At 37.3% G+C, this 27,077-nt stretch overlaps 4 protein-coding genes across 6 annotated transcripts in view; 2 read left to right on the top strand and 2 right to left on the bottom strand.

The window, feature by feature from the left end:
- LOC109036540 (endoplasmic reticulum aminopeptidase 2) overlaps window positions 1-5,993 on the top strand; it is a 32,442-nt gene extending 26,449 nt beyond the window's left edge. For 2 of the 3 annotated variants that reach the window (XM_019050832.2, XM_072299689.1), the window contains exons 15-19: window positions 572-739; window positions 1,277-1,423; window positions 2,304-2,379; window positions 3,396-3,617; window positions 4,786-5,993. In XM_019050832.2, coding sequence (XP_018906377.2) covers window positions 572-739; window positions 1,277-1,423; window positions 2,304-2,379; window positions 3,396-3,617; window positions 4,786-4,833 — 661 coding nt within the window. In that variant the 3' untranslated portion in view covers window positions 4,834-5,993. The remainder of the gene's footprint in view (window positions 1-571; window positions 740-1,276; window positions 1,424-2,303; window positions 2,380-3,395; window positions 3,618-4,785) is intronic. The other variant, XM_019050840.2, reaches the window with a different exon arrangement.
- Window positions 5,994-6,308: 315 nt separating this feature from the next.
- LOC109036556 (sorting and assembly machinery component 50 homolog) lies at window positions 6,309-17,842 on the bottom strand. Its single transcript, XM_019050850.2, has 9 exons — window positions 17,634-17,842; window positions 16,718-16,771; window positions 15,892-15,993; window positions 14,924-15,040; window positions 14,066-14,345; window positions 9,814-10,121; window positions 8,926-9,087; window positions 8,301-8,421; window positions 6,309-6,743 (listed from the first exon to the last, which is right to left on the bottom strand). Exons 1-9 carry the CDS (start codon window positions 17,652-17,654, stop codon window positions 6,556-6,558), a joined length of 1,353 nt encoding a protein of 450 aa, XP_018906395.2. The 5' UTR covers window positions 17,655-17,842; the 3' UTR covers window positions 6,309-6,555.
- A 229-nt stretch (window positions 17,843-18,071) lies between these two features.
- On the top strand, window positions 18,072-20,980 carry CSN8 (COP9 signalosome subunit 8). The gene is made up of 4 exons (XM_019051727.2): window positions 18,072-18,347; window positions 19,326-19,396; window positions 19,857-20,035; window positions 20,620-20,980. The coding sequence occupies exons 1-4, from the start codon at window positions 18,288-18,290 to the stop codon at window positions 20,874-20,876; spliced, it is 567 nt and encodes a 188-aa protein (XP_018907272.1). The 5' UTR covers window positions 18,072-18,287; the 3' UTR covers window positions 20,877-20,980.
- Window positions 20,981-21,913: 933 nt separating this feature from the next.
- The window catches only part of LOC109036895 (inactive tyrosine-protein kinase 7), a 32,781-nt gene continuing 27,617 nt past the window's right edge, over window positions 21,914-27,077 (bottom strand). Inside the window, exons 12-16 of the mRNA XM_019051318.2 lie at window positions 26,186-26,383; window positions 25,320-25,499; window positions 24,541-24,776; window positions 23,791-24,057; window positions 21,914-22,990 (exon numbers count right to left, since the gene is read on the bottom strand). Coding sequence (XP_018906863.2) covers window positions 22,634-22,990; window positions 23,791-24,057; window positions 24,541-24,776; window positions 25,320-25,499; window positions 26,186-26,383 — 1,238 coding nt within the window. The 3' untranslated portion in view covers window positions 21,914-22,633. The remainder of the gene's footprint in view (window positions 22,991-23,790; window positions 24,058-24,540; window positions 24,777-25,319; window positions 25,500-26,185; window positions 26,384-27,077) is intronic.

Here is a 27,077-nt window from a genome sequence, read left to right as displayed (position 1 = left end):
CAGGCTAACTACTGGTTTGCGAGAGCGAACAAAGGCTGACCTGGACTTGACCTAAAGAAAACCGGGTGTCCCACACACACCTACCTCTGGTCAAGCGCTGGTCAGCTCAAACTACCACTTTGACAAGCACCTGACCACTAACCAGAGGTCTTACAATCGGCCCTTACGTTGGCGGTCAACAATATTTTCCACTTGGACGCTACAAATACTAAGACCTTATTCTCAAAGCCTCATTTTCGCAATAACTGCTCCGTTTGGTTCCTCGACAGGACTACGGAACCATTAAATTCAAATTATCATACAGGTCTCGTAACAAAAGGCTCAATCAAGTATATAAAATATGTTTAGTACTTGAGTTTCCCTTCAATTCGATGGATATGCAACTTCGACAACAAAAAAATCATAATGGAATATTATATTACTTTCTACACAACAGTGGAGGTTTACGGATTTCTCATTGTTTTTTTTTTGTTTGTTTTTGTTTTGTTTTTAATTCAAATAAGTACCTTAGCGTATAATCAAGGTCCTCCAAACCTTAAATTACTCTTTTAAATTTTTTTTTCATGTACAGGGTTTCGAGAAGTTACCTGTGCTCTGTCTTCTTGTGGGGCTCTCAGAAACAGTGGGAATTTGGCCTTGAGCGTGTTCTGAACTTCCCAGCAAACCGATCGCAGTCTGAAAGAGATTTCCTGTTTAGAACTCTCGCAGGATGTCCTCAAGATCCCGTCAGAATTCGCAAGTATGTTTTCCTTCTTCACAAAGTATTCCCAAATTTTTGGTTTCTCTAGCTTCAAATCTCTGATTCAATATCTCGTGTGTCATTTAAAATGGGGGGAGAATATGAGCTTAATCTCAACACTAAAAGAATCTTAGTTGATTATTTGTCGGTTGGCTCTCTTGATTATGCGGCGCGGCGCGGCGCATCGCTATACCACGCTGACTAGGCGCCTACAATTTTCCTACATGCAACATGGACAACATCTGAGTACGAATAATTGTATCGGGTGTTTTAAGAAGGCGCATTATGCCCTGATCTCGTGATACCTTGCTATGAGAGTGCGCTTCCCAACTTATGCCACCTAGTTTCTTTTGTAAAGATTTGAGACTGTGACAAAATGTGACGTCTTTTTTATTTTAAGAGGAGTCTTTTTTAATAGAAAAGTGTGCGTATTTATCTGGAATACAATGTTGCTTTTTCATCCCGACTCTTGTTCCTCCCTTCCCCCCTTTTTATTCATTTTTTTTTAGATAATATCGTTCTTGTTTATATTTTTAGGATCCTGAATATAACGCTGCTTCAGAATTCCTCAGTTTTCAGCGAGAGCGATAAATTTAAAATGATTAACTCCATTGCTAGTTCCAGCATTGGTTACACGACGATGTTTGAATTTTTGAAGGAAAATTGGAATGCGCTCAAAGAGAGGTAACTGTAATTTCTTTTTTCAGACGGAAATAATATAGTGATATAATGTGAAGATATTGATGGAGGAAAAATGCCCTTTTAGCTATTTTTCGATCGGTGTCTTTTTGGTGCGGATTACTAATAATAGCGTTCTTCCATTGTTTTGGAAGTATGCCTAGGCTAAAAAATTTAATTTTTTATTTATTGATTTTGAAAATGTGCATTTTATAAATGCAAACCAATCAAAGGAGTGAGCGCTGGAAGACCTATATTGCATCGCAACATTCAAAGTTCCGCCTAACAACTCATTATTTCTATTCACCAACGTGTACATGTTTTACATTAAAATTCACTGAAATTTTCGTGAAATCGTAAAAAAATCAACATCTAATTTTATAAGCAAGTTGCAACTTACTTTTAAAGTAAATTAATAAGTTTCAAAATACACCATGCAACGTTGTGATTGAATTGAATCCGTCTGACTTGACCTTTTAGGCTATAATGCGTATACCATTACGTCGAAAATGAAATAAAATTACTGTGGCTGAATTTTGATTTTCCATCTAATTTATGCTGCAGCCTCATGTGAAATAAAACGTACGGATATTTTTGTATTAAACTTTTTGAGAAAATTTTTTTCACGTCAAAAAGATCATTTGCAAATCCGCAAATTAAAACTATCTGTTTTCTTTTACTTATTTGAAACGTGTCAAGAAGTCTAAAACATCTCGAATTGAGAGACAGGATTCCCTAGTTCTAAACGTTGTCAAAATAGTCGGTCTTTCCTCACCATGTTTATTAAGGTTTTGAATTTCATTCCCTCCAAAGTTTTACCTGTATCTGTTTATCAAAAATGTCCTCTACAAATATTGAAGTTACAATAATTTCACTTCTTTTTCAGCCTCTCCAAAAACATGTGGAACCTGTACGTTCAGCTAGCCCTGGGACAGTTCAAAAGTGAAGCAGGATTATCCAAGGTAAATAAATAATATTACAGAATGACGGTGAAGCTCCAAAATTAATTACGTATCTTGTTTGCGGTGTTTCAAAATCTCCGCTCCTATTCTATTTTTTTAAAGGAGAAAAACTCGACATCCTTCCTTGAATTTTCTTCGCAAAATGAACAAAAAAATCTCGGCGGTTTTTCAGAATTGCCGCTGAGTAGTTTCTCATTTTAAAAAAATAAAGTATGGCTGAAAATCCGCCACGCCGCAAACTGAGATACGTGGTTGCGGACGGTCACCGTCGATATAAGTCTCTGATACAACTTATTTGAAACCCGCCTATTTTCTTTTACTGGCGTTAAAGTTTACTGATAAATACATGATCCTGCGACTCTCGCTACATTAGCTGCTACACTGCTGTTTTTATCCGCACATCCATTATGTATGTCAAATATGCATCGTCAACTGCCAAATATCCAAAAAGATTCCGATTTCATGGAGGGGCAAATCGCAACCCCACCTTTGCAATAAAATCGCGATTCTTATCGGTGGCGATTTATCGCAATGTTATCAAACAAAAAATGGGCATAAATTGAGAACAAATTTTGATTTCATCGAACGCGATTTTATGGAGATGAAATTGCGACAAGGCTGAGGTTAATCCCTCAAATGCTGATGATCCTGGCGATTATATCGTCAAAAAATCGTAAAAACATCGCGACTTAATTTTAAAATATTGCGATTTCTCCGTCGAAAAACGCAACGTGGGTGTGTGACAGGTCCGAGGGAGAGGAAGGAGGAATGTTTTTAAAGTTCGGACTCCAATCAGTGGCGAGGCGTGAATGATCGATTATCGATCCTTTCTTATTTGAATGTATGGTAAAGAATCGATTATTAGGGTGTTCGCTACGAACACCTGTTCATCGATCCTTTTTCATAGGTTTAAAAGGCAGATCAATCTATACATCGCAAAGCACGCCACGCCACTGACTCCAATGTGACGTAACTGATTTATAACGAGCCCTTAAATTTGGTTTATGTCTGTTCAGGTGACAAGGTTGGTCGAGGAGAGGAAGGGTCAGTTCGGAGCAGCGGAGACGGACGCGATAGCTTCGATAGAGAAGATCAAGAAAGAAATCAAATGGGGAGCCATGAACCTGAACGCCATCAAGCTCTGGTTGAACACGACCCTCGACGAAAAATGGACCGCCCGTAGATTCACGTTCAACGACAGTCAGTCCGACAGTGTGAGCCATAGTGGCCCTTCAAAGGTTAATTATTTTCATCATTACACCGATCTTCATTCGTATGTAGTGTGAGTCGTTCCTCGAGCACGATCAGAAGTAGGAAAATTGGACGGATTTTAACAGAATCATAGCCTAACGACACCCAGTCGTCTGGAAATTTGCGCGTAATCTTTCATTAAACCGTAATTATTGTAGTTTCTGCTGTATGAAGTCACTTTTCAGGTTGACGTGTCTTAAAAGGTTTATTTTAGTTGATTATGGAGATGTGCTCAGTAACACTCTATCGTGCTATTCCCCCCCCCCCCCCCCCCCTATTAAAAGTTACCCTTTTTATCTTTCATGCTACGTCACATCACATTCTATATTAATTCATAACAAAATGTTGCCTTTTCCGCTGGGAAGGCGTTATGATCAGAAAAACACAATAAAGTTGAAGGCGCTGAATAGATTCTGCATGGTCCCGAGGCTCGGCGAGTCCAGCGGACTCGTGGAGCTTTCCCAGCCAGAAAATCCGACTCAGCGGGTCACTTCCAAGCGTACTAGCTTGGTTTCGGCTCCATCGGAGAACTATCGATTTTGACCTTAGAGAGTCCATGTAACACCTGTCCATTTTTCTCGATTTTGGAAGAGGAAAAAAATGTCGAGATTACGATCGAATCCTGTATGTGGCTGAAGGCGCCGAATCGATTGCGCCTGGTCCCGAGGCTCGGCGCGCGGCGAGGCCTCCTGCGGGCCGATTATTGAAACTGATGGACAAAGCGATAGATAAAGAAGACATAGGGAGTATAGAGCGATCCTATTGGTTAACATGATTGGTTCTTATGCATATGACTAAGGAAAAAAATGATGGACTAACTGTCAGGTTTCTCGTGGGTTGCCATTAGTTAGTCCATTACCTACCTCCTATGTTCATTGCCACCACCCGCTTCCACCAATAGGATCCCTCCAAATTCCTTTTATCGTCTTTGTCTATAGCTTTGTCGATCAGTTTCAATAATCGGCTCGCTGAGTCGAGAAACCGTCAAAAACGAAAGTTTCTGACCGTGTTGCGAAAGGGTGTTTGTCGTCGGTAGCCCGGCCCAGCGGACTTGTGGAGCTTTGGTTGTTACATGAGCTCTTTCACAAATGGACTGTGGCGAGAGCAGTCTTGTTTATTTTTTGGTTTGTTTTCTGTTTTGGCTCTTTGTTCTAGACTAATGAGACGCATTTTGGTGCAGATGATTGCAGTGCGGGGAATTGACGACGAGAGACAACACTAGAAGGCAATAAGTTTTGAGGAGACCATTTCTAGCACTTGATGATAGTGCGAGAGGATGCTCTAGTTGTTATGGAGTATCATCATAAGTCATAAAATGCAAGTAACTACACATATTCACGGATGCTTCATCGAGTGATTGTAAGGAGGGATAAAAATATGAATAAGTTGTTCTGAATACTAATCTAGAAATTAAATTCTGTGCCTATCTCTGAGGGTTAAGGTTATTCACAAGAAAGTTAAATTCATTTGGTATCCTTCAATGTATGTCTTTATTCATCTTGTTTTGTTGGAACCATTAATATGTATTGCTATTATTTTGACATGAAATCATATTAATATCATACAGACTCGGCGTCATTCATTCACAGTCATTTGCATTTTTCATTGTGTTCCATAGTGAATTTTTTCTTATTTATACAAAAAATTTTAATTATCAGATACCTAGCTAAATTCTTGACTAAGCTTACTAGCAGAGGCTCGATAATTTTTTCTAATACTGCAAAAGAAAATTTATTTGTAAAAGTTATTTTGTAATTGTGTAAAACCGTCCATTGATAGGGATTTTTTCATTCCTCCTTTTTGTTTTAATTTTTTTTTTAATCAATTTAATTGGTTTTGCCTGAATACAAAACACGAAACAGCGGTCTAGGTGCTGGTTGAGTGGGTTTTGAAGAATGTAACAGAAAGACTTAGATCACACTTGATTTCTTTCCCATAGCGACAGACTTAAAAAATTGAACAAAATTGTATTCTAAAATTTTCCTTGCATTGCAATTGCCCATTTTCCATCTCAGCGTTTATTATTCGTATTTATTGACCAAAAGATGCAATGCATTGAAATTTCATTTGGAAAAAAAAAAAAAAAAATTTAAAATAACTTAAAAAATTGTAACTTTATCCTAATATTTTCGATCCAAATCCTGCTTTAGCTCTGGATTTTGTATTTTCCTGTATTTCTTTGTTATATGAAAAATCCTGATCCACTACTGCACAGATTCCACCCTTCCTATCATTCCCTCTTTCACTTCATATTTGTGCTATGATTAGCGTTTAGTTTGACTGATATTCAAATCACATCCTACAATTTGTGTCTCCTCTACTAGCTAAATCAGAACTCAATAAATTTAAACTTTAATTTTCTATTTCTGGGTTGGTTTTTATTTAACTCATTCTCTGCTCATCTTGTCTATTTCACCTCCCCAAGAATTCCAGCTCCCTAACATATCGAAACCTATCCTAACGCAATGTCAGTTCATATAACCCCTGTCGGTTTTTCTCAATTTTGGACGAGAGAAAAATTTTTAGGATGAGTCTCGAATCCATGTTAACGCCCTTTGGCTCCTAGCGGCTCCCTTAGCCGTGAAACTACTGTTTTTGATTCCTGAGAACCTTTGAAATGGATGGCATTTTGGACTTTTTTGCAGCCCTGCACTGAGATGCATAGCCAGAGACAAAGCTTTTCAATTTTAATGAATTTTTTATTCATTTATAAAAAATAACCGCTCAAGAACAATAATTTATCAGCAACAACACATCAAAAAAATTAAAGCGAATCTTCATTCATCATCATGCTGATGGTTTCATGCTTCACCAGGAAGAATAGTTAAAAAAATAATTACATCCAGTGGTACTCAAAATACCATTAAAACAAGATAACAATCATCGAAAATAATACATAATCAGTCTAAAAAATACTTTTCTGAACTATAAAAATGTGAAGCCAACACCACACTGTGGGCCGTGTATCGTTGCGTCGTTGTGATGAAAAGATAATGGAACACAGTAATTTATTTCTAGTCTGGCAATTTGGCCAATCCTCAAACAGAGTCCAAGTCCTGTAGATACACATATATTTTTAGATAGGTCAACTACTTTTGATTTCAAGTCATTACCTGGAAAAAACCAAGACAAATTTAAATTAGGAGCTTGTTGCGACAAAAAGTAATACATTTATAGGTTAAAATTAACATAAATTAGGTCCGCATAAAGTTTCTTCTTTAAAAAAACGCTGGGCGCATTTGAAAGTAAATCCCTGCATAAATTTCACCAATGAGTCCAAAAATTACCTTGATTTTTATTCCTACAGCCACCGATTTTCTGGAAGATGAAGATTTTTCCTAAAAAACAGGATTTCCAGAGTCTCCATGCTTTACTTAACAATTAGCTTTCAGGTCAATCCGATAGTCAACAAACTAACCAAAGAGATGAGATACCTAGAGATGATTACCTATTCAAGATATGTTACTCTATATTTTGACCCGATAAGTGAGTTTGACCATTTTTGCGATGAAAAACTTCTGTTTTTAGCTTAATTTAGAGACAACAAATGCCATTAGTTCCTCTGTTTCGATAAAAGCTTCCATAGAGAAGCCAGGGATAGTGATTCTGTACTGAGAAAAGTGTTCAATTTGTTGCTCTTATAAAAAAAAGTCGTCCATTGTAATTTTATCTTCAATTTCTGCGAATAGGTAGTAAAATTATCTTAAAGCACAATTTGTTATTAGAGTGAAAAATATAAACTGATTTCTTAGCATTATAAATTTGCTTTCATTCAATTTTGCTGGATAGGCAACACACCTAACTAGGAGCTTCTTCTACCTACATGTTTTGATTGAACCCACTGGCAATTGGGTAATATGATTGAGGTAATATAATCATTTAAGATTGTTCAAAGTGACCCCAACTCTGGAAAGACTACCTAAAGACAGGATAGGCTGGAAAGATTGTCCTTGTTTCCACCAAACGTTTTCAAGAGATTTGACCCAGGGTTGAATTGCCGGAATGAAACTTCAAAGACTATCACGTAGGGGCTATCACGTTTTTGTGATAAGTTTACGTTGGAAGATAAATCAGTAAAAATCGAGTGTTTAACCGGTATTAAGATAATAATTGAACACACTTAAATTAAACACAAAAAATCTAGTGAACAACAAAACATCACATAATTTGCTTTCCTTTTTCTTTCCTTTCTCAGTTGGTTTTGGTCTTTCTTGGATCTCTCAGGGTTGCCATAATTTCTTCATTTTCAAATTCTCCGACTTTCCCTGAGTATTTCACCTTTTCCCTGGCTCCAGAATTTTCGGATTCCCTGACATTCGAATAAAACTTCTACAGTAAGAACTCTAATTATCGGATCGCGATTTAATGGATTCGGCCTCCGGTCCCGTGAAATCCGATAAATTAAGGTCTTACTGTACTTTGATTTTTTCCTCTATTTCACACTCACTTCTGCTGAACTCTATCGCATTAAATTCCCTGACTTTTCTCCGACACCAAAAATTCCCTGACTCCCCAATTAATTTTGAGTGAGTCAATATTCCTCCCAACTTTGCAAGTGAGACTTTTTCCTGTGACAAATCTCACAAAAAAGTCCTAAGAAGACAAGGCCTAAGGAAGTGGTGTAATAGTTCAAGCTGAAAAAAATTTGAAAGTTTTGTGAAGATACTTACTTGCTAAATTACTAATATTTCCACAGTTGAGGAAAAGATGAGGCCTAATGAAACTAATTAAAGAGCTTTTGGCGGCGAATGGAATAGGGGTGTACAGGTGCAAACTGGAAGCCCAGTAAATCTGTAACAAAAAGGAGAAAAACTTGATCAGTTGAACATAGAATTCAATCCCATCTAGGTCTAGTAAAATATGTGTTAAAATTGCTCTGCAGTTCAAAATGTTGATGATTCATTTAGTTCCCTAGAACTTAACTCATCAGCAAAACCTAGATGTTTGGAGAAAGAGATTTTTACAAGGGAACTTTTCATACCGTTCCTCATACTTTCTGATTTTGAAACTTTGATGTTTTATAGTTTTTCTTTAGATCTAACGTATATTTCCTCTAATTCACCAGGTCCACCAAGACCAAAAAATAAAATTCCTTGCAAATCCTTTTCCTTTAAGTTTTGTGACCTGAAGGATCAAAAATAACTTTTCTGATAACATACTACCATTTTCCTCATGGCATAGATGATCTCATATAAAATTATTGGGCTATAATCTAAGAATTCACTGTTAATGTTGTGCAACATTAAAACTGCTTGGTGGATGGACGTAAAGAATGAAGAGGAAGTTGTTACTTACAGGAGCTCCAAGAAAATAACCATCTACTTGTGGACCTATGCCGTCTTGCTGAAAACCTCGCAAAGTCAACGGACCACCCAAAAAGAATAGATCACATGGCTCTGCTTTATAATCTTTCCCAAAGTTGTGTATTAGTCCACATTTGAAGGATTGCTGCAATACCTGCAAAAAGAGAAGAGAATCAATATCAAAAAAAGGTTTACCGTCCTTGTCTTGAAATTCTGGGACTGTCGAGAGTGTCTTGAATTCTTGAAATTCCAATTTTTTTATTTTTAAGAGCAAATTCGCTGAGAAATATTCAGGATTTCTTGCAATTCTTTCTTCCATTCTTTTGGGGAGAAAATGAATTTTTTTCTTGAATTCAGAGCAAAAATGTTGATCTTTCATCTTTCCGCTGACTTTAGGTGCCAAATTGAAGAGAGTTGCCTTTAATGATAAAAAGATCCAAAAAAGAAACTAGAAAAAATTCTTGACTATCGATTCTGAGGTGAATTTTCTGATTATCAAAGATACTTTTGTGCGGCCTGGATACATCTTGGCACACTCTAATTTCCTCCAATCTTAGAAACAATAGCTAATTTTTTTTTCCTCTTTTTCTCTACATTCCTTTCTCTTCTTCATTACTGGGGCATTCATCTGGGTGTGTATCTGTTTCTTTTCCAGAATTCCTCGTCGAAGAAACTGAAATTCCTCATTTAAGAATGACTCTAGACTAAACCTTTCTTTCCGAGTTGGCTTGCCAGCAAGGATAGCACAAAGTCTCTTGGCGACGAACTCGCTTACAGCCGAGGTTTCACTGAGTCCTCTACTCCAGAGTCCTCACAGTGACTGCTAGTAGGGAGAAAAGTCTTTATATTTACGCAAAAAAGAGGAAAAAAACCTACTTACATAATCAGAGACTAATGGGCAGTTAAATTGCAGTGACAACTCGTGCTTGAAGTGTTTGACATTACCGCCGAGCCCTGCAAATTCGTTGATCAGCTCAATGAGACTTCCATTAGTTGGGAGAACAGATGAATTCCTGGTATCTAATGATAAAATATGTCTTAAGGAGGATTTCAACGTGTAACCTGAGTGTTCTCGCACATCGAAAGGAACGCTTTTCGCTAGGACTGAGAGGTTACGGATCGTACCTTCCCACTGAAGAGTCTGCTTTCCCCAAGGGGAGAAACTAGCCGATATTTCAGATGAGAGACCTGGGAGAAAGAAAAATAAAATACTTAGAAAATATCCGACTTACAAAGAGAGAACTTTTAAGAAAAAACAGGTGGTGATATTTTGCTTGATTACCTTCTCTGGAACACTTAAAAAATTTAAAAAATTATTTGAGCCTGAATGCCCGTATGGGGGACTGATGTCACAGGTTTAGCAATCCTGCGGACCCCAGCTGGTAACCCCTGCCTCATGGGGTAGTGGAGATGGTCACCGGCTTCAAGGCGTATGAACCAGCCATTGGAAGGGCAGACAGGGCTCTCAGCTGTAGTGGAAGCAACCTGTCTAGGAGAGGAAACTCCGAAATCAAACCCCGGTCCTCCAGGTTGGGGGTTGAGTCATCGGGCTAACTCCCCGATACTCGGAAAAAGGAATACTGTTAAAAGACCCAATAACAATTGCCTCGGTACAAATGGAAATAAACGGATTTATCGGAAAAAATTACGTAAACGGATGATGGTTTTTGGAACATTGAACGTACAAGGAATTTCTACGAAAATGACGGAAGTGGTATCGGAGATAGGGAGTCGCGGATTTGATGTCACGGTATTAACAGAAACGAAGAAGAAAGGACAAGGCTCTGTAAGTGTAAAGGAATACGATTTGTTTTATAGTGGCGTGGAAAAAGATCAGCGAGCTCAACAGGGTGTTGCAATTCTTATTCGCAAGAGCCTACGGAAGTGCATCACTACATGGGAAGCTGTTAACCCCCGAATGATAAAGATGAATATGACAGTGTTTGGCCATAAAATCACCATTTTGGGAGTGTATGGAGTCAACGATGATTCCACTGTCGCAGTGAAGGACCAATTTTTCGAAGAATTGAACGAGGAAATTGGTAAGATTGGATCCAGGAGGGAAATCATTGTGTTGGGAGATCTCAATGGTAGAATAGGACGTCAAATTAAAAGTAAGATCGTCGGCCCTTTCGGAGAGGCGGCACTAAATGATAACGGAGCCCGTATCATTGACGTATGTGAGCAAAGGGACATGAAGGTGCTCAATGGGTTCTACCAACACAAGGATATCCATAAATTTACTTGGGTTCAGTCTACTCGCGGATTGAAATCAATCATTGATTATGTGGTTGTCAGACAAGACACGGGAATGAAGATTCAGCAAGTTAGAGTGTGGAGAGGTCTTTCCTGCGGCAGTGATCATTATTTCCTCGGGGCGAAAATAGCTTTCCCAGTGAAAGGGAGCCAGGAGACCAGGCAAGCACAGGAAGAAGTTCACCAACAAAAAGATCGTGTCAAGCTTGTAAACTATAACATTGACAGCTTGCAGCATCCAAGTGTAAGGGCTTTATATGGAAAGCGCTTGGATGAGAAGTTGGGCGAATCAAGGGACGGTGATACCGAACAGCAGTATCAGTTCCTGAAGGATTGCATTCACTCGGCAGCAATGGAAGCTCTTGGTGTCGCTGATGATAGGAAAGTTAGCGAAAAACCTTACTGGTGGGACGAAGAAATTGAGAAGGAGATTCAGGAGAAACGGAAAAAATATCATCAGTTCCTTTCCTCTAAAAAAACAGAAGACAAAGAGGCGTATAAAAAAGCTCAGACGCAGGTACGAAGGCTCATAACCAAGAAAAAGAACGAATCTTGGGAGAGGAGCTGTAACAAAATAGACACGTACATAGGAGGAAGGAAAAGCACTGAGAGCTGGAAGTTGCTGAAAGGGCTGCGAAGGGACATGAAGCGTGACTTAATATCTCCGATATCCATTGATAAACTGGAGGGGTATTTTAAAAATTTACTGACAGAAAGGCGACCTGAATTTCAAGATGGAGGCGTAAGCTTGGAGTATACTAACGATAATCATAACTTGGAGATCCATATGGAGGACGTGGTAAAGGCCGTACGAGAGCTGAAGAACGATAAAGCTCCAGGTCCGGGAAATATCCCTGCTGAGTTGATCAAGTGTGGAACCTGCAAGCTGTTTCAACGGTTGAGATACCTGATGCAAGATTGCTTGGACGGTGGAAAGGTACCGACAGAATGGAAAGAGTCTTGGGTGTCACCTATATACAAGAAGAAGGGTAGAAAAGATGAGTGTGATAACTATAGAGGACTGTCGGTTGCAGGTACCCTGAGCAAAGTGTATGGAAAAATCTTGAAAGCAAAAATTGAAGAGGAGTGGAAAGAACATGAAGCGGAAGAGCAAGCAGGTTTCAGAGCCGGTCGGTCAACGATTGATCACTTATTTACCATCATCCACGTCATAGAGAAAAAGAAGGGAGTTGGCCAGGAATTACATCTAGTGTTTGTGGATCTCCAGAAAGCTTACGATAGTGTGCCATTGATGAAACTTTGGGAAGCCTTGAACAAAAGGGGTTTTAGTGGGGGACTAATTAGTGCTATTAAGGAATTTTATGGTGGGGCTTTCTCTAGGGTTAAATCGCATGGGGAGTTATCGTTGGGGTTTTTAATTACTAAAGGACTGAAACAAGGGTGTTGTTTGTCGCCAACCTTATTTAAAGTGTACCTGGAAGAAGTTTTAAAGGAATGGAAAAGATGCTGTTCGGGAATGGGCGTCCCGCTACGTGAAGATGGCACCCTTTATACTCTGTGCTTTGCTGATGATCAGGTGGTAATAGCTCAGGACGAAGAAGATGCGAATTACATGACGCGGAAGCTAGTGGAAGTATACCGAAAGTGGGGAATGGAAGTAAATGTGGTTAAGACGGAGAAGTTGGTTATCGGTGGTGATCAGCAAAGCATTGAACTGGAGGATGGCCGGAAGATCCTGGACTGTGAAGAGTATAAATATCTCGGAGTTTGGTTAACTAAGGACGGAAATTTGGATCGGGCCATTAAAGATCGGAATATGCAAGGCAGGAAAGCTATCGCGATGCTAAATGGGGTTCTCTGGGACCAGAGTATCTCCAAGGAGACCAAAAGGAAAATTTACAACGTCATCGTGAAGAGTATCGTAACTTACGGGAGTGAGGTCTGGCAACTTAAGAAAAGAACTGAAGACATGCTTAGGGCAACCGAGATGGACTTTTGGCGAAGGTCTGCTGGGATATCGAGAAGAGAGCGTATCCGCAATGAAAGGGTACGCGAGATAATGGGTGTGGAAAAGGACATCGTGCACGATATCAGGTCCAAGCAGTTGGTCTGGTATGGACATGTGCGAAGGATGGCAGATGATCGGTTGCCCAAGCAGGTCTTCGATTGGGTTCCTCCCGGAAGGCGACGGCGTGGACGTCCTGTGAAAGGTTGGCGACAAGGGGTGGAGGAGGAGATCAGAAGGTGCCAATTGCCTGATGATCTCTGGGAGGATAGGGGGCAATGGCGATTGGGCGTCGCAGAGCGCGAGGCGGCGCTATAATCGCGACTTTATGTATGTATGTATTTGAGCCTGAATTCTCATTTACACAAGAGATCTACATCCTACGTTCATAGGAGAGATTCGCGATTTTAAAAACAACTTATTACCTGATCTTAATAACCTTTCATGATGTGTTCAGTCCATACACCAAATAGGTTTACAAACTTTTAGAGTGCAATGGAGTAACCAACTTTTCAATTCTTGTATATTTTCTATGTTGAAAGAAAAATGTCAGATGATCCCATTTCTTTCTAGAATTTGAAAAATTTCGTTGAAGGGGTCAGGGCCAAAAGGAATTAATTGTGTATACTGCTCCTTTCTTCTTCATAAGTTGGCTGTGCTTAGTACAGTTGACAAGACGATTCTGTGTGCAACGTATATCAACGGTGAAACTCCCAAACCATGTGCCTCATTAGCGGTGTTCGAAAATCTTCCTTCTTAATTTATCTTGTTAAAGCAGATCAAATTAACGTCACTCCTTGAAATTTTTTCAGAATTTTTTCATGACCTGAAGTTAATTTTTTTTCTTTCTTTTTTAAATTTTTTCTTACCTATTTTGATTGATTTCAAAGCGTGCAAAATAAATAGCTACCTTGTTCTAGTAGTTTGAAGCCAGCCATCGGCCGCTGAGAAATATTCTGAAATACTGATGCCTTGTAAATGGCACGATCAAAACTGTAGAGTGGTCTGAGGTATGAAACATGGAAAGATTTGGATTTATTCGACCCAATGCCAAATTCTGTGAAAACTCTATCCGCAATGCCCGTAAAATTAGGTAACTGTAGACCGACGACACAATTCAATTCGTTAAAGGTGAAGGAGCTGCTGATCCCGCCTTTAATTCGACTAGATTCTTGGACAAAGAAAGTCACCTGAAACACAAAATCATTAGATATTAGTTTAAATTTTTGAAGAAAGAAAAAACACAAGGAGCAAAGTAACGAAAACAATTTGGTAATATTGAGCACAAATTTTTTGCACCTCTAGAATCCTCAAGGGTCCTTGTTTTTCAGATTTATCTTTCCCAGAATCGTTTCAATTTTTATCTCTCTAAAAAAATTGTGTGATACTGACACAAGGACATAACAATTAGATGAAAAGTAAAATGGAACTGGCATCACCTTCAACTTTCAGAATAACATTAGCTAAAGCTGTATCCTCACAAACCAGAAGCTGACAGAAATTTCCGAATTCCTATGTTGTGTGTTATCATAATATCACGCAGGAGCGGTAATTGAATCAAATTTTTTGGCGTTCGACTTTCCATTCAACTTTTTGTCCGATTTTGTCGGTTGAATAGTGAAACCATCTGAGTTGAGCTTTTCCTCTTAAATTTTTTTTAATGCACCTTGTTTCATCATCAGAATTTCTCTTGTTGTCTCTAGGAACAAAAACATAGACACAGAGAGATACATTACCACCTTGGTGCAAAAAAGTTCATTAACCTCACCTCGTATCCATCCTCGACTGCGTCAGGGCCTCTGCTTACATCAATTAAAACGCCAACCTTTTGAAAAATCCCAAGAGCCTCTAGCTTATTTTTCACAGCTATTGACTGTTTAATCACCTAGAGAGAAAAAGAGAGGATTAAGAAATTGGAATAAAATATGGAAAAGTAGTCAGGATATACTGGCACTGCAATATTTTAGTGATTGAATTTATTCTAGGATTGTCTTGCGGATTGAAAAATTAACCACCTACACAAAAAAATCTGTTCACTACACATTGGAAATACTGACTTCAAAACTGTAAAAAAGGCATGTCTTGATTGCGGTGAGTCAAAATCTTTGCTCCTATTTTATTTTTTAAAACGGGACCAAATCTGTGAAATGGCTTTAAGTTTTCACATAATATTCTTTAAGTACATAGAGAAGAAAAATTACGGAAGTTCTCCCAGCACTGATGTGCATGGTTTTGTACTTGGAAAATAAAAATTGTACTTCCTTATTGAAGGATGAAATCCAAATTAATCTGAATTGATTTAACCGGAATAATACATTTTCACAATGCCTAATTTCCGCTCAAGTTCTATTTGGACAGTATTTTGCAATTAAGAACTACAATTTCTAGCCCATTCGTCAAAGCATTCAAGTGCATAGGAAAACTAACTGCACACACGTCGTTTATAAACTGAGCCGACATTGTAGTTCCAAATTGCAAAACGCAGTCTATTTCATCAAAAGAGTGCCAAACAACGTAATGCCTTGAAACATTCTTCAAATTTCTCCTCCATGATTATGAATATACTAACAAATTTCAAGTCAGAACTGTGACAACTGCAACTGCGGTTGAACTGTTGCTACTTTACTGTTAAAAAAATAGAACATGAAAGAAAATTATTGAGTGCCTGATGTAGTTAGGTGGATTCTTATTGAATCTATCCAGTTTATCTTACAAAATTGTATTCAGAATACTTACATCAGCAAAATTCTTTGCTTCTAGTACATCTTTCAATTGATCGTGAATGACAAAATCTTTTGTTCGCCGAACTCCATCAACGACAACTTTTTGCACAAAAGCCTGGAAAAAAGAGGATAAAATTAATTACAAAATAGAAGTAATAGATTAACCTCTTTGGAAAATTGAGGGGCTTGGAGGACAAGGCGCATCAGTGCAGTTTTAGAAAAAATTAAGATATTATTGATTTAAAGTAAACCAAGTCTTGTTGCATTTACTGTGAAAATTAGCTCCCAAATTCCAATTTTAAAGCATCAAGTCAGTTTGTACTGTCTTTCCGCCGTAAGGATCCATGTGATTTCGAAACTTCAAACATGTGTGGCTCAAAATAGGAAAACCTGCACTTGTGCGCCTTGTCCTCCAAGCCCCTCGATTGATAGTTGTGATGGGCAGTTTTAGCAGAAGAAAGAGGGAAACTTTAAATTCGTTTTTACAAATAAGTTGTGGTGCTTGACCATACCCTCCATCTGACGATAAATTTCCTCTTTTCTCTGTTGCGCCTTTTCCTCCTATTGGAGAACTTCAAAAAAGCTATGGCTGCAAATGGCAAAACAGAATTGACCTTGTCTATTCTCAAAGATGTTTAAAACTCGACACCTCTACTTTTAAGTATGGTCCACTAGGCCAATTCCGCTATGTGAAAATACTTAGTTTGTAATTATTTATCATTTTTACCAGGATTTACGTCACTTATTTTTCAGACTGTTTCAACATGTAATTTATGAAGTGCAATCAGCTCAAATTAAAATGTTATGGCAGACAAGGGCAATAATCTTTCAAAACTTACCCCGACTTTGCTCCAATCGGTATCATCCTCAGTTTCTGTTTCCACAACTGGGATCTGAAAATAGAAATTTAAATAAGTGCTTAAAGTAGTTGAGTGCCCTTAAATGTAGAATAAAAAGCTAAAAATTAACCTGAAACAACCAAGCTTTTAAACTTGATTGTAAGTATGAAAATTGTCCTGGTAACCGCAGAAGTATGCAGAGGTAAGAGCAGCCACTGAACTTGATGCAAAAAAACAAATATCCTTGTCAAACAGCAGATATTGTGAGAAAAAAATCACTGTGGAAATAAGAGGAAGGCTGATGCACTTAGAAGGTTCAAAGATACTTAATTCGTAGTTATTGGTGCCATGGAATCTGTAAGGTTGACGGTAACCTTGACATATTCATGACAAATAGCTTCTGCAGCATGTTGCGGATAAGTTTATACACTGCTGCTATAAAGATTTCGTAAGTGAAAAACTTGAGGAAAGGACTCGGCCACACTGGGCCGAAACACTTACATGGAATGGGACGGGTCTTAAAATTTAAACAGCTCTTACTTTTTATTAGTTAAAATCTTCAGTTATCATCACACACATGAAGCTGGTGGATGTGCTTCACGAATTTTCTACAGTTATACGTTTTCTACGTATTAAAAAGGTTAATTAAGCTGGACTTAATGTGCTGTAACTTAGAACGCTTTGACATTCCTGCGAGTACAGTGCAGCAGAGACCGCACCTTCATTCGGCCGGCTGTGAAACGCACATGTTCAGATAAGAGGTGCACTGATTTTACTCGGAGGGTATGTAAACAGGGCCATGAGTGAAAACTTGAAAGGTCGAAGATTCAATATTAAGTATGCCAAAAAACTCGGTACTTTAGAGTGATGAAATAATAGCTTCCAATAAGGAAACGTTGATTGAGACTGAACAAACCTTGGTGAATCTGCCTCCCATTTCACAGAGGAAGAAACGAAATATACATCAAACAAACATCATTTTCAAACGTTACAATTTCCGAAAACAGCACTTTTACTGGACTGCGTGAACTTTATCGTGAACTACTTTTAATTTTGACACCATCATCAGCGCATGGCACAAGAAAACTTTCAGAGAACGCATGTGTACTCAACCAATACCATATCCACGTTGCCAAGTTACTGCAACAATCAAAAATATTTTTATTTGTGTTTTTGAGGTTTGTGAAGAATCTATCATTGATTATTATGGGCCAAACATTAATTTTAAAATTTGAAGGTTTCTAATTTTGTTGCTACCTGTATTTAATTGGTAAAGTTATTAAATTTTGTTAATAGGTTTGCTGGTTCTAAACCGACAACGGTGTAATTTGCGATCGATGGCAACGTTGAATTTGGCGTTAAGGTTATGTTTACATTCATACAAGGTGTTTTTTTTCTGTTCTCTCATTTTTCTTATATTTCAGTAAATCAATCCAAGTTTTGATTTCGCTAATCTGTTGAAGAAGTGCCATCGAATTCCTGCATTTTAGTAATTTAATTCTTCAAGGAATTTATAGTTTTATCCACTAGGTTCAAGAATTTTGGTGGCGACACGGATTAGATTTTCACCATGGTTAACGCGCCAGATTATGAAAGCGTCATTAAAAAGTTAGAAAATGAGGAATTAAACGTAAGTCCATCTTCTCGTATCTTTCTACTGTTCAATGAGCGCTGCTTAGCTCACAGTTTCACAACATCACTCTTGTTTTACAACTTAAATGTTGAATTTTGTGAGGCAATATTCCAGCCTTTACAAGGCGGAAAGCCAACAGGAAAAGCATATTCTTGAGTTATCATCCTGACAGAACCCATTTGAGTAGTTGATGGCAGCTCCTTCTTAGGAGTGCAATAATTTCCTCACTGCCAGGTCGTGAGCTTTGCTGGTATGCATTTGCTTAAAAATTGCATTATATCTGTAAAATTTCTGATATCAGTAAGCTATTTATACCCTAATTAAAAGGTGATCAATCTGAAAAATTACTGCGTTTTTCAATCTCAGCCCAATTCTTGCTGCTTCCCGGCTTTTATAGTGCTGTTAAGCAGAATTGGCTCCTATGTTTTGGATTTACTGTTTTTTCATCTATGAAACGCAATGGATTGGGTTCTCTACGTTTCAGCTGACCAACCTGTGAATAGCGATCCAAGCATCTCACTGGAATGCAAGGATCGAACTGGACCAGTGCAGTTGATTGGAATCAAAAAGTTACAAGGCTCATTGCGATTCGAATAAAAGGAAAGCCCTTTTTTTACATTCCCTATTTCTATTTCAATTTCTTTTGCATTCAAATAAAGCTGATGTATAGCCTACCCCAAAGTAGATTATGCACTTGGAGAGAGGGAGTGCTGCAGAAGATCAGCTGTCTCCAGTTTAGGATTTAAAGTAAATAAATGAAGCAAGATGGTGGATTGTCGGAGTCGCTCTCTAAAAGTTGGCAAACTTATTTGACATTGACTCTAGATTGATACAATATCCAACTTACCTGATCCAACAACTCGATGAGATGAAGCACCCCACCTTCTCTTGTGAGTGATGTGAGTTTTGTTCACAATAATGAATATCCTCTTTTTGGAATTTTAATTATTCAATCTATTTGATTTTTTTTCACAGACAACTGTCGGACCTGTTCCTTGTCCTGTCTACTCAAAATTACTGGCTTTATATGTACAACAAAATGACCTGTGAGTTATGCAAATTTGTATCTTATGTTCGTGACAAGTTATTTTAAAAATAATTTAACTTCCTAAAATATCTTAGTTTACGCCTTTTTTTGATCTGTCCCCAACCTCTCACAAAATTTTGATTGCTAAGCATGCTCTACAATGTAATAAGATCATGTTTTATTTTTTTCTTGATTACTTGCAAAAATTCTTCGATTAAGTAGGTATTATATTTTTTCGTTTTGTTGAATTTGAAATTCGTTGGAAGATTAGTAATTTTGTTCTCTCTTCCATCTACTTACCTTTTTTTTTTTAAAAAATGATCATTAGTAAATTTAAATGATACAGAATTAGATCTGTCTAAAAGGGTTTACTTAGGTATTGAATGTCTTGTAGACTGCCTCCTGCAATGTCTGATGTAGTCAAGCTGATTTTGACTAAGTAATATTGTCCATTTCATCCCGAGACATTTTTTTTTCAGATGTAATGCAAAATTCTTATGGAAGAGAATCCCTGATAGCGTCAAACAGTCCAACCCAGAGCTAAAAAGTATATGGAATGTAGGTGTTCAATTATGGAATAGAAATTTTACGGATGCATATGCAGCCTTGAATGTTGAGTGGTCACCAGAAATAGCACCAATAATGCAGAATTTACAACGTAAGTATTTGATTTTGCAGTAAATGTGAAAAATTACAATCAATTGAATCTGATGAAATTAGTAAGATCAGAAAACCGCATTTATCTTCGGTAGGTAGGCAAAATGTTACAGTTAACATATAACTGACATTAGGTAATATTGACAATCATGGGTTCCGGAGGGTTCTTTTACACCTCATAATGCTCAGGAATGTTTTAATCCTGCCTTGAAATTCTGCAAATATCTCGCCGATAATAGAGAATGCGGTCATAATTTCAAGCCAGAGTGTTGCTTTGTTTCATGTTAAAAAGATAAAACATAAGGAATCATGACTGATTACATTTAAGACTGTATACTTGACAGATAGATCCAAATATTTGATCTTTTGAGGGAACCTAATCCACTAAGAGTCAAAAGTTAGCTCAAAATTGTTTAAATGTTTGGCCTTGTTTTTCCTGCAAAATAGTGGGCCCAGCACTATTGTAACACCTTGTTACATACAGTTTGAGCAAAGTTTCTTGGTGTTTTTTTCTTGCCTAAGAATTTAGACATTTTTCGCTTGTGTTTCATTGTCTTTGATTTGGACTTCATTTTTTCCCACTAGATGAAATTCGAGCTAGAGTCATCAAGGTTGTTTCCTTAGCATACTCAACTATGGATTTAGAGGCTTTCGCCAAATCACTGAACTATTCCGTTGAAGAGGCCACTCGAGTGGCGCAAGAACACAAGTGGGAAATCATTGACACGCCATCGGGGAAGATGGTCTGTCCTGTACGGCCACCGTATTCATACGCACAAGTCACGTCCAACGAAGACCAGCTGGCCAAACTAACAGAATTTGTTTCGTTCCTTGAAAACTAATCTTGTAAATGAGGTTCTTTTTTTATATGCTATACATTTTAAGTGTATTTATGTCTTTCTTTCCCTTCCCTTTCTCTTTGTAAAATAAATGTGTCGAATCTTAATTCCGAAGCGGTTTTATCTTTCTGTTAATAAAACAATCCTACAGATAACAGCGTTTTGGTGGATTTTGGTTTAATGCTTTGTCACACTCCTTGAACCTTAAATGACTTTCATAAAAGAATTTTCCTTCTGCCAGTTTGAAGAAAGTAGTTAAAGAAGTAAATTTCTCAGTACGCTTTTTGATATTCTCTAATAGAAATCTGTTAAAGCCTACATTTTTTTCTTTTTGAGTGTGGGTGTGCATGTATGTGTACGAGTGTTGCACGAGATAGCCTTTGAATGTCTGAGGAAACATCTTGATTAGTAGAAACGTTTTACTAAAGAAAAAAGAGAAACTGCACAAGAATAATTTTGAAGCAGAAAAAAAAAGATAAGAAGATATTTGTGAGACATGGTAGGAGAAATTACTGAACTATGTACACATTTCCTGCTTTGTTTAGTTATCAACCATGAACAAAACAGGCATCACCTTTTCACATTTGAGATTTTGCTGCGGGTCCCAATGATTCATTTTGTGGGGCCTGATTGAAAATTTGAGCTCAAGAGTTTTAAAGAACACCATATCGAAAAATATGGAAAGGATCAAGTGCTGAAACAAATTGTATTGTGTAATTTAATTTCTATCTCCGTCGAATGCACAAGACTTAGCCTAACATTTAAATGGCTTGTTACGTTTCACAAAGGGAGTCTTCTCAACAGCTAGAGGCCCAAATTTGAAGATGCTTCTTCAAAATTACTTAGCGTGACAACTCATTGAAACTTCTTTGGGTGCATCTAGAAATTTGGATGCACGCAAGTAAATCCTCAAGAGGTATCAAGTTGCTGCAATTTTGAGGTGCAGCTTCAAATTTTGGCCCGTGTCTCTTTCCATGCAGATAACTACGTCAAATTCAAATTATCTGGGTATATCAATAATACATTTGAGAATCAAACCATAAGTTTTCTCATTTTTAATTCAAATCAAAAGTATAAAAGACATGCAAAAATTATCAAATATAAAGATCATTAAAAAACTTACGATTAGGACTTAAAATACAATCACTGATAAACTCACAAAAGTAAAAGAAATTAGTTACAACCTTAGAAAAAACACAGCCTTGAGAATGGGGGATTTTTTCATGTGTGTTGTTCATAAAAAGAGGCCGTGAAGGTGCATGACAATTTACAACTCTCCACATAAACCTGCAAACCTCTGTAAGACTAAGCAGAGACTAATTTATAGTAAAAACATATCCTCAGTCAGGAAACCAGTTCCTACTGAAGAAAACTAGTTCATTGAATTAGGCATTTGTTTTAAGTTCCTTGGATAACTTTTGTCAAAGTTTCAGAGAGGTTACCTTGCTTCTACAAATATTCATGTTGGTTTCGGTTTATTTTTTAGAGAACAAATTTCGATGAAACCTATGGTTTAAAACAGAACCATTTTGTCCCCAAACTGCAGGATTCTTTTTCTCACACATTATCAAAAATCCAGTCTCCATTTTGCTTGATTTAGCTAAATGGAATTAAGTTGGCGTTTCTAAAGGTTGCAATAATTTCAGTCTGCTCAAAAACACAATTTTATAGTCACAAAATAACAGAACTTGAAGGAACACTGCATGGCAGTGAAATTGGACATTAAAGATTTCAATTTGAAACAGGCTTCAAGTCAAAAACTAGACATGATTAGAATAATTTCCAACAGATGAGATATGATCAGGGTTATTTACAGCACTTAAAATATCATTGACTTCGAGGGCGATTTGCGAGAAAGTTGGTCTGTCTTTGGGACTCCTTGACCAACATTTATGCAAAAGAATGACTAGATTTGAAGGCATTGATTTGTGGTGTTTCCACTTCAGTTCACCGCTTTCGAGGTTTTTCAACACTTCTTCATCAGACAGCCGCGAAAATGGAACATCTCCTTTCGTGAACATTTCCCAAACCAGGCAGGCGTAGGAGTATGTGTCTGACTTCATTGAATAATCTGACTCAAAGACAGCTTCTGGAGGCATCCATCTTAGAGGTATTAGCTGGAAATGAAATAAAACGATATTTAACAATTAGCAAATCTATGAGAAACAAACTCAAAGCTCCACTCCTCAAAAAGGAATTAAAAATTATTTCAAGATTGCATCAACTATTAAAAGAGGCGGATACTGACAGAAATTTTCGTTTTTATATTTATTTCAGCGGAGTATTTTCCCAAATTGACATGGGAACAAAAAAATTGATTAATGGCCATACGCAAGAAACAATGAGGGTGATTGTCTTGACTGGGATTTATTTATTGTGGGACTGTATAATTTGATGGTTGGGGTAGTAAAACTTAGTACCAATAAGACCGTGTCTACTTAAAAGTTATTGCAGTTAATATAAGATCATCCACAAGAAAAGGACAATCGTTCAGAAAATCCCCAAATAAGAGTATTGGTATCCTTTGTGCTGAGAAAAATTAAGTGAAATTTGGTAGAAAAAAAAAAAAAAAAACCTTCGGTAGGTCTATCTTAAGAGAAGTCATCACCATTTTCGAAGTTTGTGATGGAAAACACAAGGTTTGGTAAAAAAAAGCAATTTGAGAGTGTGAGATCATGATGCAACATTATGCGCCCTACTTGTATAAAAATGAACTTGGAATGAAAAAAGTGCTTGCAACTTATACTCTGAATATCTAAATAGTTGTGTTTCAGTCTTTAACTTTAATCCAAATTCATTCACAAAACTTGACAAAAAACTCTCCCAAAAAAATTCTGGACATGGATCCCTTTTAGGGTCACAAATCAATGGGTGGCCAGATAGGCCAAAGTGATGTAACAAAAAACTGGCGACTCACCTGATTATGAAATTTGAAATACTCAGACGAGTATGTGTCTACTGATAAGGAAGAGAGCGAGATTTTTACAGAGAGATTCGAGACGATCAAACAATTTCTAGCTGCGAGATCTTTGTGAAGCAGTCGGTGATTTGTCAGGTGCTCCATTCCCAAAGCTACTTGATGGGCCATGGACAATATTTGCGGAACACTCAGAGGTGGCGGCCGAGGTTTCCCAGCAGTAGGGTGGTCTTTGCGGGTTGCCAGTAAGAATTGCTTCAAGTCCCCCTGAAGGAAAAAATAAACAAATTAATAAGCCACAGGAGGATGATTACAAAGTAATTTCAGAAAAGTGTCATTTTCTATTTTCACAAAAAAGTTTTCTACTTCAGCTCAACCAGGGTTTTTAGTTATCCTGACGATTGATAAATTCAGGGAGAGTAAAGAGGTTGATCATTTAACCCAGTTCATAGGAAAAACAGAAAAAGCGGTACAACCCCTAATAGACCCATATACTTAGAGCACTGGAAATGAGTGGGAAAACGATAGTGTACTTTGCTTTCAGTTGTATGAAGATAATTTAATTCAACTTTGAATCTTCTTTGATCCAGTTTAGTTTAATGTTTTTTCCCAGTTTTGATGCTCAGCAGATTTACCGATATTTAAATTCCCAGTTTTTGGACACACGTACTAATATTTTACAGCCTTACGTTCAAAAGTGTTCCAATAAATAGAAGGAAAGATTTGAAATGTTGCTATGCTTTTTCTCACCCAATCAGTATATTCGAGCAGCATGTAATGCGGCTCTGCATCTCGGCATAATCCATAAAGCTTCACTATATTCTCATGGTTCAAGCGACTGAAGAGATCCAACTCTCGTGTGAACTCTTGGAGAGCGATTTCTTCCCGAGTATTCTTAAGTGCTTTCACCATTACAACCGTGTCACCCTGCTCGTCTATCAGACCATGTGCTTGTGCCAGATAGACCTCGCCAAACTGTCCGTTTCCTAGGGTGGGCAGTAAGAAAATTAGAATTTGCTGAGATGAAACATACAGGAAGAATGGGAACTATTGACAACATGAGATACACACAGAGGGGTGCTAAAAGAAATTAATTCCTGGAGGGTTTTGATAGAAGAACATGTTTTGCCATGCTGTCAAGATTATGATATTTGCTGTTAAATATCATCCTCGGATAATTAGGATCATTAAGGAAGCCATGTACATTTATTTTTAAACAAATGATCAACCTATGTGTCTGAAAGAAAAAAATTCTGTCCATCTTTGAAATTAAAATGTGTACAATGAGAGGAAAAAAGGTGATGAAAAAGCAAGGATTTTAGGAAATCAAACATTGGGAATTCTTTCAGGATTAAGGAAAAAGTGTGGAAATGGTGATTGGAAGGCAAGGATTTTGGACATGATGAACCAGTGGACACTCTAGCCTAGCAACAATGATACAACAACCAAAACTTGAGAAAATGCCCAACTTTCAACACATTGATCTACAGGATGCGGGCTAGATGTTTTTAAAATAATTTCAAACTTACCTAGAAGCATCATATTGTGCAAATCTTTGCGGAGGAAGTCTGTTCTTCCACACCCATTGCGGCTCCGTCTAGACTGACCAGAGCCTTGCGATTGGGTAGTATTTTCACCATCACTCCTGCCACTGATTATTTCTCCGTTCCGATGCTTGTCTCTCAATTCCAGACCATCATTTTTCCCAACTGTAAGAGAAAATTTTCACAATTGATGTGAAATTGAGGATTCAATTATGTGTTGATAATCTGTCTACTAGTGTTTTGCGCAAGTTTTAATTTCTTCGGTTCAAGTTTTATTTTTCTTCTTTGAGAGCTTCAACGAACTTGAAATTTTATTGATCCATTTAATCCTTAAGACTGCCTTTTGACAATATAAAATGTAGTTTTTGCGATAGTATAAACTATGTTAACAGAAACTTAAGTTTGATTTAAAGCTATAAAAGGCAGTAATTTTGAAAGATAATTTTTATTCTATCATTTTTTGAAGAGTGAATTTATTGAAAATTAATTTTTAACACCTCAAAGAATATGAGAAATGCTATTGGTTGTAAGGTGTTAACCTTCCAAAAATCATTGCTTGTAGAATGAGATATTTTGCTAAACATATAACTTTTTGAAGAGTCGCTATATTCACAAAAGTAGTCTCGGTGCATTTCAGTGACTGAGCGTACCTTAGAAAGCAATAAAATGAGTAGAGTGAAATTTTTCTTTCTATCAGAATACGATTTTTTATAACTGATTGAAATCAATTGATACAGAGTTCAAAGATGTCCAAATTTCTAAATCTCACGAAGTCTCACAAGAGATTTTAACAACTGTCCAATTTTGTGAGATTCCTTTCCAAGAACCAAAGCATAAGAGATTCAACTTACGCAGAGAATGAACCGGTTCTACTCCAGCATTGAGGGCCATCTTCCTTCGACGTCTTCGCAATCTACACCAAGCAGTGAGTCCGATGACCAAAAACATGTATGATCCTGCCGCACTGAGAGTTACAATAACTGTACGTGTCAGCATGAAGTCATCGCCAGAATCCATCCAACCATCTGGCCCAGGGTGGTAGCCCTCACCTAGTGAAGGAAATTATCATGGTTAACAGAGATACAAATTTATAACATAAAAACGATTGGAAGCATGTTGAATGATGGATCTATCAATGCATGAATGCTCGACATTTACTAATCCTAGATTTACAGAGATGAGAATTTGTGTTATCTTGCCGCAAAAAAAAAAAAAAAAAAAAAAAAAAATTATTTTAACAAAGGGATTTTCATAAAGTTCAACAAAAATTCTTGTCTTCAGCAAATACATTCACACACATCCCAAAGTTGTGAGCTGTATAGTTCTTTTTTGTACCATATAAGGCATGAATAATATTTTATTCTAGCAATTTTCAGCCTGTAACAAGGTATACTAAAACCTAACATAGTTTTCTTTCAAAAAGAGTATTAATATACTGTAATCTCATATTTGATACTATTTAGGACTGTTATGAAATTTTTGGGCTTTTTTTGTGCAAAACTGTTGGTGAATCATTCGTTCAGGCAGGAGTGCCAATAGATCAATTCTGAGGGATTTAGGATCTAAAGCCGAATAAATTTACACACTTCTAGACTGCAACAGAGGATCGTCTGATGTCATTTTTGCATGGGGCGTAAATGCAAGAACCAAGATGGTGAATCTTCAGTCACAGTCTAAAAAAGCATCAACTTTGTTGGTGTGAACTCAATATGATCCTTTTTCATATAAATAACCACAAGTGTA

This window comes from Bemisia tabaci, chromosome 4 (assembly GCF_918797505.1).
Source record: "Bemisia tabaci chromosome 4, PGI_BMITA_v3".
Lineage (NCBI taxonomy): Eukaryota > Metazoa > Arthropoda > Insecta > Hemiptera > Aleyrodidae > Bemisia > Bemisia tabaci.
The sequence above is the reverse complement of the archived record's forward strand: the minus strand, read 5'-3'. Positions and strand labels throughout refer to the sequence as shown.